The sequence below is a fragment of the Pocillopora verrucosa genome, chromosome 8, assembly GCF_036669915.1.
Source record: "Pocillopora verrucosa isolate sample1 chromosome 8, ASM3666991v2, whole genome shotgun sequence".
In the NCBI taxonomy this organism is placed as follows: domain Eukaryota; kingdom Metazoa; phylum Cnidaria; class Anthozoa; order Scleractinia; family Pocilloporidae; genus Pocillopora; species Pocillopora verrucosa.
In genome coordinates this window covers 5,388,635-5,406,077 of record NC_089319.1, presented here as the reverse complement: position 1 = coordinate 5,406,077, position 17,443 = coordinate 5,388,635, and the positions used below count along the sequence as shown (strand labels likewise).

The window sequence follows — 17,443 nt, the reverse complement described above, 5'->3', positions numbered from 1 at the left end:
GAATATAGAAAAATATCAATTTGGGGATACATAGTTGATCCAAAACTAAATCTCTGAACTAACCATGATAAGAATTGTTAGGTTGACACGTTAGGCGAATTACAAATTTGATCTGGGAGTGGAAGGGTCAATAAAACTGCTCATTGCCGTGTTCCTCCTGAATTCTGTCATTCATTCCTTTCTTTGCTGTTTCTGAGAACTAGGTGAGCTCACTGTCCCATCTCCACACCTTCAGGGGAGGAGTGGGTACTCCATTTCTAAAACAGTGGTGAATGTTTCAGCCATAGAATTTGGTGGAGGATCAAGATATGTTCCTTTTTCCACTTTGTATGAAAAAACACCTTAACATCAGGATCTATGTTCTCTATACTCATTTTATCCATTTCCTTTGGTAGTGATGAGGAGAACGTGGTTAACAATGACAGATTGGAAATCATTCCTAATGATCTAATGATTCTTAAGGAAACGATTTCCGTAGTGTTACTGTTAGGAGGCATTAAAAAAAATACAAAGATGGTTACCAATTTAAGAAAAGGGGTAAAACAGAAATATTGAAGTAAAAAAAATGCCCTCAGCAATTAGGTGGCCTAAACCAAGGGAATGTTATGTTTTAATGCTGTAATAAAGGTCTAATTCATTGCCGCAGAAATAATCTAGAATAAAATGTATTTCTCGTTCATTTCCAGATTTGATGGACATTGATAGGACCAAGGAACATTTTAACCCAAATCGGCCCATTTTGAGGTTTGTTGGCTTAAGTTTCAAGATGCGTCCATGTGTCTCGTCATTCTTTAAGCTTTGCAAGCAGAAGCGGCATTTCCTTGAGATAAAGTCAATGAATCGTTTCTTCACAGTGAAAATGAGTCAAGTAACAGTAACAGCGACGATGGTGATGATGTTGAACTTGACGATGACGATGTGGATACGGATGAGCCAACGGATGATGATATCGAGAATGGACACGGAAAAAGTGATGAAGATGAAAAGTGCTGAAATGAATTTGGTAGTGTTAGAACAGAAAACGGACAAGAAAGAAAAAAGAAGATCGACAAAAATTTTAAATAGAAAGAGACGGAAAAATGAAGGTGGGTCGTGCGGTATTAGTTCTGCTGAAGATGAACATTTAGGGGATTGGTTTGGCACGGGAAACCTGGCCCGGAAATGATCACAGTGTGACTCATACGTTGGCGATGCATACGCTGGAAATAACCAGAAAGGACCGAACTTTTCATTTGAATGACAGATAGTACCGGTTTCAAATTGCGAAGCTGGCCAATTCACGGAACAATGGTGTCTTTAATCCTGAAAACGAATAAAATGTCTAAAATAGAAGAGATCAGTAGAGATGCAACATGACAATGAATTAGTAATGAATGCACCAAAAAGTAGCGTACTCCAAAAGTATCCCGCGAGCTTGCTTTCATTTCTGGGTTTGGGTCAAATCTATTATTATCATCTCAAGTTGGGCTTGATACGTCAAGTTTGGCTGTTATTTTTCAGTTCTTAGCATTTTTTTAAGTCGATATTGCCGTTCGAAGGGAAAACTTAGGCTCGTCGTTTTATTTTCTGGTTAAATTCTCAGGACACCTTCGTCGGTGGTTTTCGGTTTGGCTAGAAAATTTTGGCTGGTTTTCTGCGGGCTTTCTGTTACCTCGATGTTCCCTCCCACGTACTAACGGGAAAAATGCCATCCTTTATTTCGCTTCCTCTGTCACGATTCCACGCGTAACTTTAATCCTTGAGAGTATCGTGAAATTCAGTCAAGACGTTGATCGCAAGCTTACTTGCTTACGACAGTTTTTAAGTAACCTACGTCAGTAGTACGCTTTGACGTAAAGGAACTACCTCATACGTTGTGCAGCTTTAAATTGAACAAGGACTAGGCGCCCTTGGCCTGGATTAATTTTTCAAATACCTTATTTGAACTTCTTAAAACCTGCGAGCGGTGGAACACTCTCGCACAACGATATTCAGAACGGGTTTTGGGCGTTTGAGGCTTCGGAAGAAGGCCCAAGTGCCGAAATTTTCTACCTTCTTTATCTTGGTCTTGTTTTTTTCTTTCTTTCCTTTGGACCACGTGAAACTACCCTAAATTCAATAAAACTGAAAACTATTTGACAAAAGTGAGGGTAACACATTCTCGGGCCCAAATTAAACCAATGGGTGCAAGGATGGCTATGGATAGATGGTGAGAATACGAGACCAGTTTGCTTTTTGAGTGTAAGTCGCCTCAGTAAGTCCTAGGTGAGTTATTTTATGCTGATAAACCGCTCGAATGCGCAAGCAATTAATTGAAGGAATCGGACCTTAAATATTTACTTTTGTTTCGTATGGGTTTCCTGTAGCCATTAACTAACGCCGGGCGATCTTTTGACCAACCGAATAAATATGACACAACTCTTTCGATAATAAGAAAGTGAAAATGCTTGAACGTTCGCATTGCGTGACTATTTCACTGTGGTGCTGCAGGAGCACCTTTGGTCGGTGAATCTTTCTTGATCCCTGTCCGTGTGTTGTCTGTGCCACAACTTCCACGCAGCACGTTAGAGTCCTCTCTCTTTTGTGTTCGTCGACCCGACACGCTGAGGCGTCACACACATGGTTAACCTAGTACCGGACCGATTTTCTTCACACTTCATGACTAGTATTCCTCAACGATACACCAAAAAAAAACTCAAAGTAAATAACGTGGACGTTGCAGCACGGCGACGCCGGGCGTGGGTGGGATGGAATTTATCTTGAAAGGGAAGACTGTACTGAAAGTGTTCAGGTTCACTTGTATCACAACGGCCTAAAATGCACGAATACTTGACATTATAACACACTATTATACACATAGTATGTTGGTGTACACCAATATAATCATTGGCTTGGTTGTTGATATAGCACCGAGATAGAAGAATACAAGATTTCTAATTCTTAGGTAAAGTTAACTATTTTTAGAAACCTTTGAGCAGCAGAGCGAAGACGGTGATCGCTCGTCGCCCAATTTTGCCTAGCCAGTCAGACAGGAGACTCTTTTTTAATGTTGGTAATTCAGGATTGAAAATGAGAAATGATACTGGCATGTTCATGTCAAGATCAAGTCCAAGAACTCAAGGGATCCGATTAATGGCAACTCGTCACTCGTGATTGCAATTTCCTTCGGGCTGTTTTTATGGTCAAGTACTTATGTCCCAAAAGCCTTATTTATGTGAATTGTGGAGATTGCCAACTGAAAGGAAAAAATGTGTAATCGTTCACGTCTTGATTGAAAACATGTACCACCGTGGCTAATTCGCTTCAAACTGGATCCACAGAAACGGAAATTACACAAGGAAAATGGAAAACAAGAAGACGAGAAATTATTTATTGCTAATCTTGTATTAGAAGATATGTAAACAAGTTTATTAATGCGGGGGGAAGGATAATAAAAATCCTCTTCGGGATGTGTCGATCGATTTCGCATGTAAAATAAGAGCAGTACGAGAGAAAGGTAATAGCAGATATAGAGGATACGACAAAGGGAAGCAAATTCGCTCCACCATATCGGAGTTAGGGTTTTTCTAATAACGATTTCGAGGGAATCTTTTGTCCTCAAACCACAAGCAAACCACAAGAAAAACACAAGCAGACAACACTATGTGTTCGTGGTTAACAATTGTTGACGTGGCCCCCAGGCGGTCTGAGCTCCAGTTGTGAGATGATCATCTTGCGAACTAAGAGTCGGGAATATTAATATGTGATTAACCCAGTTTACTATAAGAGGGACGGTACAATTATAAGAAGCTGGTATGGGAATGTTCTCGACCGCTCTTAGGAATTTAAAAAATATAGTGAAATTCTCTAAAAAGAATTCACTTTACTTCCACAGTGCATCGCTTCTTCGTCGTACCGCTTACTTGTGGTTGGGGAAAAAACACCCCTGTTTAGAGAGTTGATCCATTTCTAGGTTACTACGTCTATGAGAAAGGTACTTCTCTTATGATGGAACCCTTGGTTTTGAACCGCGGTGGGCAGCCACTCAGTGGAAGTTGCTGCACTGTAATTTGAGTTTTGGCACCGATCGGATTAGAAAGCTATTTCATCATTTTCAGCATTGATTTTATCGGAAAAAGGTTGGAGGGATAAAGCTCAAAACTGGCCAAGAGATAAAGCAACGCTCCATTGATCAAAAACTGTCGCATTTGGATGAGATTTTCAGTAGTTTCGGCGTTAACTCCAACTTTTGAAGTGGAGAAGGTCGCGGCTGGTCGGCCAACCAAGTTGCAAGCTTTTGTTACCCTGTTTACTCTTAAGGGCCTCCGGCTAAAAGTAATTTCGTAGAAAGACACTTCAAATGGCTCTTGACGGGCGAAAAAAAAAATGACGTTGATTAACAGTTCATTTAACTTTATTGAGGATGAGCAGACCGAGATAGAATTTTGATAATGCAAATGTTTCAGATCTTTATTCATAACTCTCGTAGATTTTGTTTATCTCACGTCAAGTAATTACTAACCACGTACAGATTGAGTGGTCTCCCTGTGCCTTAAACCACATTTTTTTAGGTGTTCTTGAAATAATTACGTATGGATGTCTTCGTGGTTCCTCAGGTTACCCTGACGTCACACGTGCAAATTGAAACTCTAGTAGGCTAGAATGTTTGCATATTTGGGCGTGGCCAATTGTTCTCATTGCTGCTTTGAGAATCCCAGAGGTGTGTGCTTTCTCTCAGGAGAGTTGGTTTCTGCTGCGATTTTTTGAGGGTAGGAAATTTAACAGGTACCTTTAATCGCGATGTCTTGCTAATGATGAAAACTCCAAAACTCGGGTTTAACTGGATTTTTGTCTTTTCATAAAAGCAGTGAGAGATTTGCCGTAATACTGGTTGTCAACAAACGGCACGTACCTCGGCTTTAAGCAACGCCGTTTGTCTGAAAAAAAAAAAAAACGCTTGGGGTTTACCTCGGTGTTAAGTAATTTTGGGGCTTTTTTAAGTTTCTTAGTAGCAAACAGACAACAAAAACCGCTTTCATGGAAACAACACTTACACGCGTCGCTTTGGGGCGTATATACCTCGCCTTGGTCGCTACAGGTTTTTTTATTGTTTCGTTTGATGATCTCCGCGCTTAATATTGGTGTCGTGTGTTTGTATTACTCCCTCGAAGTCAGAATAACCTTTCGATGCTGCAAACAAATATATAGATCTGCCCAGAGCGTTGTGGCTTGTAGCAGGATTGTAACTGAGCATCTTTAGGTCATTTTGTTGGTGTATATTTATTTTCAGCGTCGTAAACATGTAACAGTTTCTACATTATGCTTGTGTTGAGCAGTAATATAAACACCTACTGATCGAAAGGAATGATTTTATAACGACGTGTAACATTGTAGCTAAAGGCTTCTTAACAAACCTTTTTCTGCTATTGTTTTCGGAAAGTCACTTCAACTCTTATATCGATGTTGTCGGGTCCAGAGAGTGGAAAATTTCATTTGTGATGAAAATTTAGTAGAAACTGAGAACAGCTATCCAAACAGGTGAATATCAAGTTCTCTCCGACTACAGTCGATTTGCCCGTTTATCTAGTTTTACTGATGTGAATCGGGATTAGGACTTATGTTTTTATTTTATTTGTTTCCGGATGAAATTTTCTACCCGTAGTCAAATTGAAATTCGTGTTCTTGAATATTATTCATTACAACCTATTCTACATTCATATCATGTCAATATCCATCAAGTCCTAGGGTCTGCTGTAACGCAACCTCTATCCGTGTGGTTGCTAATTAAGTTTACTTTTTGTTCGTTGATCGCACTTAAATAATACAGGAAAAAGGCAGCTTATGGGCTAAAACAAATTTCTGCTATCCGCGATCTCTACTTGCTTCCAATCTATTTGATTCAACTATTGAAACTAAAGAAACGAAAAGCATTATTTTTCTTATTCAAAACCCATCACGATATTTCAAATATCATCACTCGCTTGGCACTAGATTTTACTGTTCGACGAAAGATTTTAATTTGACGTCTTATAATGTATAAACATATTGAGGAAAACTTTCGAAGCAAATCAGTATTTTGCAGGTCAGTGGACTTTGCTACTGTCATTGCTAAATGCTTACATCTGTTGACTCTTTACAAATCGCCATGGAAACCAGAACCATAAACAAAAAAGTTTTACCGAAATTCTTGACTTTTCGAGGTTTATTCAAGTGGTGATCTCGTTACATATAACACCCAAGCGAACTAAGGATAGCATCATCCTTTTTTGTTAAGTTTTGCTAAATTTTTTTCCGCATTGAACAGCCGTTCTGCTCGCCAAATATTTCTCTGAGGACGTCACCACCGCATCAGTCGCCTTACGCAGAATGTTTAATGAGGGTTTAATTAAGAAATGTTTTTCGTAATCTTGTTATCGCTAAAGATCTTTTTACGTTTGTTAAGAAGAAACATCGCTAGTTGCGGAAAAATAGTGCATATGGTTTTTTTCTTTGTTTGGTTTTTTTTTCTTTTTTGCGAGACTCGCAGGGTATTATTCTTGGACGGGAACAAAATGACCTGTAATGCGCACGCGATAACACTCCAGTCTCGTTCAAAAATGTCACTTGGTTACTTAAACATGGCATTTTGCATATTTCATCAATGGCATATCGCGATGGATAGAATCTATTTAAAACTAAGAAAAGTTTGCTTCGTTCTGTGAATTGTCAAAGCAGAGAACCCCCTTAGTAGATAATTTGGTTCAATCTACACAGGCGTTAATGATATAGTAAATTGGTCACCGTTAAGTTGTTTCTACTAGTAGCCCTTCGCCAGAGTGAAAACATCTTGATAGCACTTCAAGTGCACTTGTAAACGTTAACTTAAACATTAAACATTAATGGAGTTATGACAAGATGTCATCCAACAAATTAAAGAATTAGGTTTAAAGAACGGCCTCGAAGACCATTTACAAAAATGCCTAAATTTGAAATTGTTTCACCAGTTAAATTAAAAACACAGTCGATTAGGTTAGTTTCAATAGTTACTGCTGCAGGGCATTTTGTGCGAATTCATAATTAGCTATTTCAGTCGCGTCGATGACTCTACGACAGTTGTTTTCGTCATTTGGGGTTCATTTGTATTTCTTTTACTTACCGTTCGTCTTTTTCTTACTATTTCACTGCGGCAGTTGTGAAAAATCGTTTTTTTTCGGGTTGCAAACGGTTTTGTTACTGATACAAGATTGACAGTTATTGTGAGGAGTAATTATACATGAAGAAATAATTTGAATGTTCTTGACGGATACGCGATTAAACATTAATCTTAGTTGAGCGAAACCGGCATACAAATATGTAAACATTGAACTGGTGTTTACGGCTCTTGCGTCTTAAATTTTGCGAAGCAGGGAGGGGGAAGGAGGGGAGCAATTAAAGACCCAGACTCCGTTTTGGAAATATAAGGGAGCTCAGCCTTTTCGCGTTTCCCAAATTTCTTTTGAGGGATTTATCAGAATCGCAAAGTTAAATTTGCAGAGCAAAATGCTCATTTTCATCACCTGGTCAATATATTTCGCAAGATGATTTGTGACACAAATCATTTCGCGAAATATTCAGTTGTAGAAGTATCGTTTCGATCACCTACATACTCGGGAATGTCACAAATCGGTAACGAACTCACTTGATAGTGGAAAGATTTCGCAGCGGTTTATTTTCCTTTACGAAACACACACAAGACATTCTGGGAAATTTTAGCTGGATTATGCGCTTAGTTTGGTTTGAGATGAGTGAACGGAGATAACAACATACTGTTTGTCATCTTTTCGACAGTCAGCCACTAGATTTGTAAGGAGTGATCATAATGGCCCAGATAGTGACCACCCAGCCTGGCACAACTATTGTGGTGCAACAAACTCAAGCTGTGAGGGGCTGGAATTCTGGATTGTTTTCCTGCTTTGATGATATTGGAGGCTGTAAGTTATACCTGTGATAAGCTGCGAAAAGTTTTGATCGCCATGGCGACTAAATTTGCGGCTAAAAAAGCCAACAATATACTTGGCGATTTTATGCGCCGATCGCGGCGATCGGCGAAAAGCAAAAATCGCCAAATGTGTCCGGTGCAGCGATGGTGATTTAATTTGGTATGTCAGATTTCAACGATTTTCGCCGGCGTTTTAATTAGCTAGTTGGATCGGCGAATTAAAATTGCCAAGTGTGTTACTAGCTTAAGTTGCCATTTTGCCGACATGCGTTCGGCGGTCAAGTAGCAAGTTGTAACGTTTTCATAAGTTATTTCAGGAGCCCATTGGCTCCTGGTTATTTCTTGGTTTCTGACATCAGAGTGAGATAACAATTTCAAAGAATATTAGTCATAATCAATTTCACTGACGAACCGAATAGAACGACCTAATTTTAACGAAGGATCGAAACAGTGTCCCGTCGTTTCGTACCGAGGGACGTTTCGCACTCATTTTATGTCGGTTCATACTCAACCTGTTGGTCAGTTCGTGCCCATCCCCACTTTCAGTTACGATCAAAACCCAGGAGATCTCACAAAACGCCTAACGCAGATATTTTCTTGCTATTTTACGCAAACAAACCAACATTTAAACCAACGTAGAAAACACTTAAGCAGTGGTAGGAAACGACTAAGCTGACTCGTAACAATTTGTAACCATGGAAACTCTAATCACAGTTTGGCTTGTGGAAAAGACCGACCAATCAGTTCTCACGAACAGACTTACAATGCTAACTAACAAACAATAATTCATACTTGACTCTGATAATGAACGCCGCTCAAGTTGTCAATCACCAACTAAAGTTTTCCATGGCTTCTTTCATCCGAACGATCGGGCCAAACGATCAGAGATTGACAAATTGAATGTGTTTGGTTTTTTTTTCTCTGTGTACAGGCCTGTTTGGCTGGTGCTGCCCTGCTGCTTGTTGTGCAGCCTCTCAACTCGTATGGGTGAGGGGTTCGCTTATGGCTGTTGCTGCTACGAGATTGCTCCGTTCACTCTGAGGGCCAAGCTCAGAGCTGAGCAGCACATTGAGGTGGGTCCTTAAACGCTTTAGACTTCTCCCGCTATATAACAGCTGATGTCTCCTTTTCTGAATCATTTCAATAACAAAAGCAGCAACAATAACAAACTTTCATCTAACAAGCAGAAAAAGACTGGAAGAGCTCTCCGATGAACTTTGAAGAAGCGATTGCATAATATTTTATGTAAAGTTGAGAACGTTTTTGAACAGATTGTGACTTATTTCACCTAAACATTGTTAAAGTGTTCCAGCTGAGGCGACGTTTCTTAAGCCAGAGCAGAAGTCACCATCCGAGTCAATTGTGACTTTGATGAAGATTACTTCCACTTCTTAGACTCTCCGGGACAATCATACATGCAAGAGGGACTAGCATCTAATTTCTCCTTCATATAATGTCACCTCTGAATCAAACGTAAAAGCCACGTAAATAAAGGAAATAATTACTAACTAAAGAAGCTCTTGATTATTTAACAAATTCTTCGTTTGAGAATCTTAGAAAAGGTATAGGAAACAGTACGGAGGATATGCATACTGTTGTTAGGGTGTGAAGGTGTGAATGGTTAAAGAACTACGCCCCGAGTGGGCCAAAGTCAGTTCAAGGTCCGTGTTCAACACGTAATCTTTTCCGTCCTACTGCGTTGATTGCTCTCCCCTTTGGTTTATTTTCCTCTTTCTTAAGACGAACGACTACGAGTTGTAGATTTTCCAATTGTTAAACATTAAGCACGAGAACCTGCGTTATTAAGCGAGACACAATAGTCGTATTTATTCATGGAAAAGTCTTGGCGTAAGTTACTCAGTGGTAAAGACGTGAGTGTTATCGTTTACCGTATACGGGAAAGGTCTCAGTTAAGTCCGATAACAATAATTGTGAAAACTTTTGTGATCGAAAAGGGTACAGTGAAAGTTCACGAGGTAAAAATATTTTAGTACTTCGCGAAAAACATGAATCCAAAGTTAAAGTTCTCTATCACCGTTAAGTTTGTTTCTTTGTAAAGTGACTTTACTCAACATTTGACTCTACATTGACGACACTTAACTCCCTTTTTTCTTTCTTTCTTTCTTCCTTTTTTACTTCCTTCCTTCCTTTCTTTCTCTTTTTAATTAGGCATGTAAAGTCATTACTTATCTAAATTACATTTTTTTCTTTGCGGCAGGGATCCCTTTGCAACGATGCAATCACTATCTTATTTTGCGGGGAATGTACCCTGTGTCAGATGGATCGTGAACTCAAAGCCATCGGCAAATAGAGAGGAGTGCTTCTGGAGGACAGCGACAGAGATATAAGCTTTCTTTTATATTGTGAAGCCTTTATTTAGGCGTTTTCCTCTTCAATCTAGTTTTTAGATCTTCTTTCAGTTAGTGCCAAGTGTGTCGTAGTGGATCATGACGTGATTTTGTTTAGGCTTTTTTTAGGTACAATCATTTATTTCTTTTGCTGGTATTATTTTCTTTGATAACGCGCCAAGCGCGCGTGCGTTTGGTTTACAGTAGGTTTTTCAGTACCACGCTGGTGCGTGAGATTATATATTCAGCACGATTGAAAAATTGTAACCAGCTAGTACAAAACCGTACTTAATAAACTGCTTTAATATTTTCGTCCTGTTGCTTGTTGCTGTGTGACCCGACGTACTTTTGCTCAAATCTTAAGTCTCCATCCCGATTAGCGTGCCTAGCTTGCCACAGGGAGATGCTGTGCTCTAGATGTTAGCCCACCGGACTTCGGATCGAGTCGTCGTGTTTAAGCTTCAGCCAGGTCATAATGATGTTAGTTCTTAACCCCCCTTCCCTGCTTGGCCCCCCCCCCCTTCCCTCAGGGGTGTACACGGGTCATCATCATCATCAATCTTTATTTATATACGAAATCATATCATTTTACATAGTCTTCCTAGGAATCGTGTTTAAATTATACTAAAACGGGTACCGGCAAACTGTTAGGGGAACCTGAATAAATGCATGGTAATAGGGAGGTGAGAGGGGAATTTGCGATCTACCAGCATTTTATCTGGGGGGGAGGGGAATGCAGGGCCATGGAACCACGTAACTGCTCGCGCTGGCGCACCCTCTCAGATCCGTCAATACTTGATTATCTGACGGTCCTACTGCACAAATTAAATCAAATAAAATCTGTCTGTAAAACCTTGTCACCTAAGTTCAAATTTCGGCAGTGACAGCGTGCATGAAAACATACCACATGAAACTGAATGAAAACTTCGCCAATAATTTAATGTGAAACAAATATATGTACACTTATTCTTTTTAAATTACGTTTGTTTAAGCCTCCTCTTGCAATAAATATTTATATTAAAACACTTTCTTAAATAACGATAACTTTAAGTCGCGGTTCAACCCTTTGTTTCTTGTCCTTATTCAGCACAACAAATTTCCGGTGCCTATACCGTCGGTTATAACTGCAAAGTCCTGCAACAAAGACGACGACGAGAACGAAAAAACTCACAGAGACTGCGATGTAAACCTGTGTGGATTCTGCTGCTTGCAATCCAGTCGGGCTTGTATTTGTAACTGGTTTCATCGTCGCAATTGTTCGCGGTTTCGTACTGATCAAATGCGTTTTTTCAGAAGTACTTTGCAGCATTGTTTTGATGGGCTTCTTCGTGATAGACGTTGGTTTAATATCTGAGAGCTTGGTATCACAAGAAGTCCCAGTCCAAGGTTTGAAACAATAGCATATACCGATGTTAGTACATATACCATTACCAGAGCAGTTCTTGGGACATAGAAGCGCTTTTCCGAGTAGTGCTCTAATAGGTACACATTTTCTGTTCAGGCACACTTTTCCATCAGTGCATTTTGTTCCATCAAGGGTCATCGCAGCCTCCGATACATCCACGCCCATTTGTAAATTAGTACCTTTACATGTGACTGTCTTGCTTTGAAATGGCCACTGGGAACCCATTACGTCTCTTTGTATACCTATGATAGGCCACTGATTGCTAGCAAGGCACCATAGTTTACCACATTTTGCGTTCTTTAGCTTGCACGGTCGATACTTTCCTTTCTTCGTCTTATGGCAAAACCCATACTTGTTGCCACGCGTGTTGTGGTAATTATAGCACTTATCTGGACCAGAAACGGCATCGCGGCCCCACAGGTCTTGACATTGGCTGTCGTGGGTTAAACATTGCCCAGAGTAACAGTAGGCCGTGTTATTGGCGCAAGAGTAACCATTGTAAACGAAGACGTCCTTAGGACAACTCCCAGAAGATCCAGTACAGAATTCTGGGATGTCACATTCGTTCACAGTCTCCCTGCAAGCACTTCCGCTCTTTTTAAACATGCACTTCTCACAGCAAGGGCCCCCAGCACACTGCACATGCGCGTACAGCTTGCAAGTCACATGATCACAACAGGCGTTTCCCTTAGCAGCGCATTCTTGTGCAGTACCACAATCACACTCCTCGTCCCCTCCAACTATCCCGTCTCCACATACAGGATCCCCGTACAACGTTCTAGGGACATTAAAAAGGCATGATCCTAAGCCCCGCGATAGTGTTTCGTAAAGTCCTTTGAGACTGCAGTTACTGAAGCCAGTGGCTGGTTCACGGCCGACATGCTCGCTCATAACGCAACCGCGCGAATTGGGTGATTTACACACGCAACGAGGTAGGTCCTCATCGTGATACATGCCGAACACATGGCCTAGTTCATGGGCAAATGTACTGGCAGTAAAAGCTGCATTTCGGCTGTAATCTTGGATCACGCCTGCCGATTGATCTGTGCAAATTGTCATCACATGAGCCTTACCTCGAACGGAATCTTTAAGTGACACTCCCGTCAAAAGTTTTGTTACGTCGCTCGGATATTTTCGCCGTCTCTTTTGTCTGTATTTCACTAAATTTGACAAGTATGTATCGGCATTAGCGTCCGCTTTGACTTTGTCCAAAACGTCCCACGTTTCTATGGCGACCAATACTACACGAACATTCAACGGCTTGAAAATGGCGTCCACTATATTTGCAATTTGTTTGGCTCGCAAATTTGTCTTCGTCAAATTCTTCCCACAAGCCTCAAACTGCTTGTGATCGTTAATTATAAGCATTTCAACATATTTGGTCTCGGTGAAGACATTTTTACGAACTCTTCTTCGAGTTTTGACGTTGCCAATTCTTCTTTCTGAAACTTGTCTTTCTGTATTAACCGTTTGAATACCGCTATCCTGAATTATCCTTTGACCACGCGGATTATATTCAACCAGGCTAAGATCTTTTATCTTGTAGAACAAATGAAAGGAGCGGTCCGTAGGTTCAATATAGTAAGATGTTTCACCGTCATATATAAGCCCCTCTACACCTTCACAAGTGCTCAGGGACACACTCGACTTTGCCCTACCCCTGACGAGTCCGTGAAAGAAACAATGATCAACTTTTCCGGCGTCGTTTCCAGAGCCATTGAAGTGTTCGTGTCTTTCGAGGTACTGCGAGGTAAATAGACCACGATTCTGATATAGGTCGAGTGTGAAGTTTTGTTGAAAGGCTTCAAATGTTATATCTGCTTTTATGTCTCTTTTTCCTATCTGCAAAACAAAGATGTCAGAAGAATTAATGTTTTAATTTTTTTTTTTAGATTCAGGCCTTTTTCACCTTTTTTATAGTTAAATATAGCAAAAACACTTGAAGGTTATAATGTCTTAAGCGGATATTATGTCAAGTTGCAACAACGTAAGGGAAAACCATCAATACATAGCACGAGGATTAAAGTGGAAACCCTTTAAAACCATCCTAAATCTGTGCGCAATCAAGATTTGGCAGCTCAGTCCTTCTCATATCTACACAATGAATAGCTTCGAAGACGACAAAGACACTCCTTCTTCGTTGATCTGTATTACTGTGCTTAGCTTTGCTCGCCTGATGACATGCATCAATTCGGTATAATAAGATCTGAAGAGGGATTTTTCAAGAGGGATTAAAATATTTTTAGCTTGGCCCTTTTGATGATAACTCTAATTAATCAGTAGATTCGAATGTAGGTTCTGACTTGCATGTCACGACTATCCATTCTCAAAAATTATGCAGAGCGAAAGAAGCTTGTAGCAATCCGAGGAAAGAAAAGGCTTTTTGAACAGTCCTTCTTTTCCCGAAACCCGCATGATTTCTGAAAAGGAGCGAAGGTTGTGCCTGAATTCTTCGGTACTAGTTCGGAAATTTTCGGAAACTTCGGCACGTCTCAGGAAATGTTCGACGCCTCTGACCAAAGATTCATTCTCTGACTCTTTGACTCTTGAGATGAAAACAAGATTAAAGTAACGCAATACATGCACTTCATGATGGGATTTCGTTGAAAGATACTCTCACGTACTTCTTTTTTTCTTTTCCCGTGATAGCAGAAATCCATTTGGTTTACGTTTTTGGGTGAACGTCACTCTTAAAACACATTAGTCCTTGAAGACTTTTGCAGAAATTTGACATGAATGCTAAGAAGTACACAAGGCGAACAGAAGCTCACATTTTATCCAAAACTTCCAGTGGTTGACAAATATATTGCTGTGAACATGCACTTGTCCAAGTGCCTTGTCTTGATTTTGTGTTGTCGCCTGCTCAAATTAAATAATCTCGAATGTTGCTCACATGCCTGTCGCGTTTTTTTCGCACTTCAGTACTTTTTCTCAAAAGCGCACTTTAGCCTACTCAAGCTCTCAAAACGAAAACAATGAAAACGAAATGATACAGCCGCAGACCAACACAGATCAAAACGCTATTAATGTCCTCTTCAATTTCGGCGATTCCACGAAGTCAATTTCCAGTTTAATCTTAACACTCGTGACACTATTCAAGTTAATGTCTTCCCCCTGCGGAAAGCCACATAAGCTAAGCTTTATGAAAACAAATCTCAAGGAATATAGATAATTGTCTGCTTGTAAACCGATTGATTTCAGATAGGTTCCGACGTTAGAATACCTGATCCGGAGACCCCCTCGAGATCACGAACGTGCGTGAATGGTTTATTTAACGCTCGAATAAGAGGATTCTGAGCCGTAGATCTTTCTTGAATATTCTCCATCAGACTGTCAACAATCACGTTCGATGGCGTCGAGGTTGTAATCTAATCACAAGGGCTAGTGGTTTTCCTCAAGCCCCTCCTAGGTGGATATGTCTGCCTAAATAATGTGCAAACCGTACCATTCGACGTTTAATACATGTCTTATATCGTGCAATAATAAAACGGCAAAATATTACTCACCATTCTTTGTCTGCTGCTTAAACCTCCACTTTTCCATGTTCGGTTGTCTTCAGTGATATATCTCAGCCGAGGTAAGACATATTGATGGTTTTGACGAATAGTAATCCATGTCTGATCGTGAGCACGAGCATTCGAGCCACCCGTGAACTGCACGCAAAGTTGCAGGTTAAAAAATACCCACAGCGGAAAAGAACTCCTTGCCATATCCACCGGTGAATCGCCTTTAAGAAAAGCTGATCTTAAAGCGATAATCGATCGTAAACTCTTTGGAAAACCAGGAGGATGAACGCGAACAAGATAATAATATTTGGACTAAGTCTTTGTCATCAATGTCAACACCGGCGTGAAGAAATGTCCTATGTTAATTGTTCGTCGCCATCAAAACATGTTCCGTAACGTGAAACGAATTGTAAAATCTGGCCATCTTCATCATCACAATGATCAAGGAAATATTGGCTTGCTTACATTTCAAACTTTGCGGTTATGATCGGGCGCGAGCCTGCCCGGAAACTATTGACATCAAATGTTTTTTCTTACCATTCGCCGCTTTGTGACAGACGCGGTCATAAAAACGTCGTAATTTCTTGTGTTTAAAGATTGAGTCGCAATTAATTATGCTCTTAACATACCAGGTCACTCTTCTCACATCCCTTCTATGTCAAAAATCCTAACACTTCGAAGTAGTAAAAGTAGGACGAAATGAAAGGGCGACGAACCACAAAGTGCAAAGTGGTTGATTCCGCGTAAAACTCAATATATATCAACTGTTTGTTTATACTTATGTCGCTCACTAATTGGACTGCCTTAATCCCGTCTATTGTTTTTGAATGAACAATTCAAACATTTAACGAACATGACATGAAAAGATGCCCTAAGAATCCTGTGAATGATTTCTAGGCTGGCAATATCACTTCAAATGTGTAAATCATACGCATGCTAGTGATTGATGTTATCTCGGTCTTACACACACCTTTTTCAAGAAGCAATAAAAACACATTTATTGTTCCTTAATGACCTGTTACTCATTCACCGTGTGAGACCCATAATCTAATTAGGCGTGGACCGACTCGAGAATAATCATTTGTTATTGTTCAGATTATGGCTAGCGATAAGCCACAACGAGCCGTCTTCTCAATCTCGACGCAACACAATCGTAGCTGCCCAGAAAGGATAAAGTTGATTCTCCTTCGCTGCAGGCAAGAGGCTTTTGCCCCCCTTGAGAACACGACAACAATCGATCTTGCTTCACGTCTAAAATGACAGGCATACATTCGAGACAGATTCAAGGAAAGACCGATGAAAAACGACAAAGATACAATAATTTTTTAATTGCGATTCATATGTTTCTGATGAGGCATAACACAGTCGACCGGTTTTTAGCATCGTGCACCGTCTGTCAAAAAATAAAGAGTCATCGCACCTGGAAACAATTTTGTACAATAGTTTCTCGAGTTTGTTATATATCAATCGGCCTATATCGTGTCGTTTTAGCGATTTACAAAATTGTCTCGGACTTTTTTACTCCCAGCGAAGATGTAACTTCTATTAAAACTTTTGAGACACTATTCAGCCTACAAGAATCAACAGTGCACACAATTATCAAGTGGACAACGTTATTTTGACTTAACACCAAATTCTCTCAACTAAATGACAAGGAAAGTCGTGTGATTGAAATAGAAAGAAATGTATCACTTTTTACTTTTTACTTATTTAGAAATACTCCAAAGAGGAATGTATAAACCAAAGCGAGGGAAGGATGGCTTCTGAATGGAAAAGCCAGAAACAGATTGCAAAAGACAAATGTAAACAGTCTTGGCCGCGCGCCACAAGAAGGCGGCCTTTTAATCCACAAACCATGTTTGACATGTACGTTCTTTAATTTTTTTTTTGAATACATGAAATGATTTCAATTTCCGTGCCGCATCACTTTTGCATTAATTAAATACCATTCATTTCACAGTACTTATCCGATCAGACAGTTCTTTTTACTTAAATTGCAAGGAATGTGAAAATCTCAATCCAAATTGCAAGGGATTTGAAATTTTAAAGATTCCGCCGTTAGAGCACGCTCTTGATTACACATTACAATGTCAGAGAAACTACAGTTTACGTTGCCTTGCGTTTCCCTATCATGATAAGTCTTCACTGATAAATTCATTTCGATCCTCTCCTCGTGACATCCACAAGGAAAAAGTTTAAAATTACCCTGCTACAACTTCAAGACTATCGACTAACATATTCTTAAACTTTCCCTAAAAGCCTTACCACT

The 17,443-nt window shown here is 40.0% G+C and overlaps 2 protein-coding genes across 3 annotated transcripts in view; one reads left to right on the top strand and one right to left on the bottom strand.

Moving 5' to 3' along the window:
- The window catches only part of LOC131797013 (cornifelin homolog), a 30,205-nt gene extending 19,631 nt beyond the window's left edge, over positions 1-10,574 (top strand). Inside the window, 4 exon segments of the mRNA XM_059114633.2 lie at positions 7,765-7,907; positions 8,847-8,864; positions 8,867-8,988; positions 10,134-10,574. Of these exon segments, the coding sequence (XP_058970616.2) occupies positions 7,796-7,907; positions 8,847-8,864; positions 8,867-8,988; positions 10,134-10,226 (345 nt within the window). The 5' untranslated portion in view covers positions 7,765-7,795 and the 3' untranslated portion in view covers positions 10,227-10,574.
- A 608-nt stretch (positions 10,575-11,182) lies between these two features.
- Positions 11,183-15,901, bottom strand: LOC131796913 (disintegrin and metalloproteinase domain-containing protein 12-like). Of its 2 annotated transcripts, none has more exons than XM_059114537.2 (2): positions 15,175-15,901; positions 11,183-13,510 (listed from the first exon to the last, which is right to left on the bottom strand). In XM_059114537.2, exons 1-2 carry the CDS (start codon positions 15,376-15,378, stop codon positions 11,294-11,296), a joined length of 2,421 nt encoding a protein of 806 aa, XP_058970520.2. In that variant the 5' UTR covers positions 15,379-15,901; the 3' UTR covers positions 11,183-11,293. The 2 variants fall into 2 exon arrangements, with proteins under 2 accessions (XP_058970520.2, XP_066027465.1); XM_066171368.1 differs by lacking the exon at positions 15,175-15,901 and adding an exon at positions 14,293-14,403.
- Between the last annotated feature and the right edge of the window lie 1,542 nt (positions 15,902-17,443).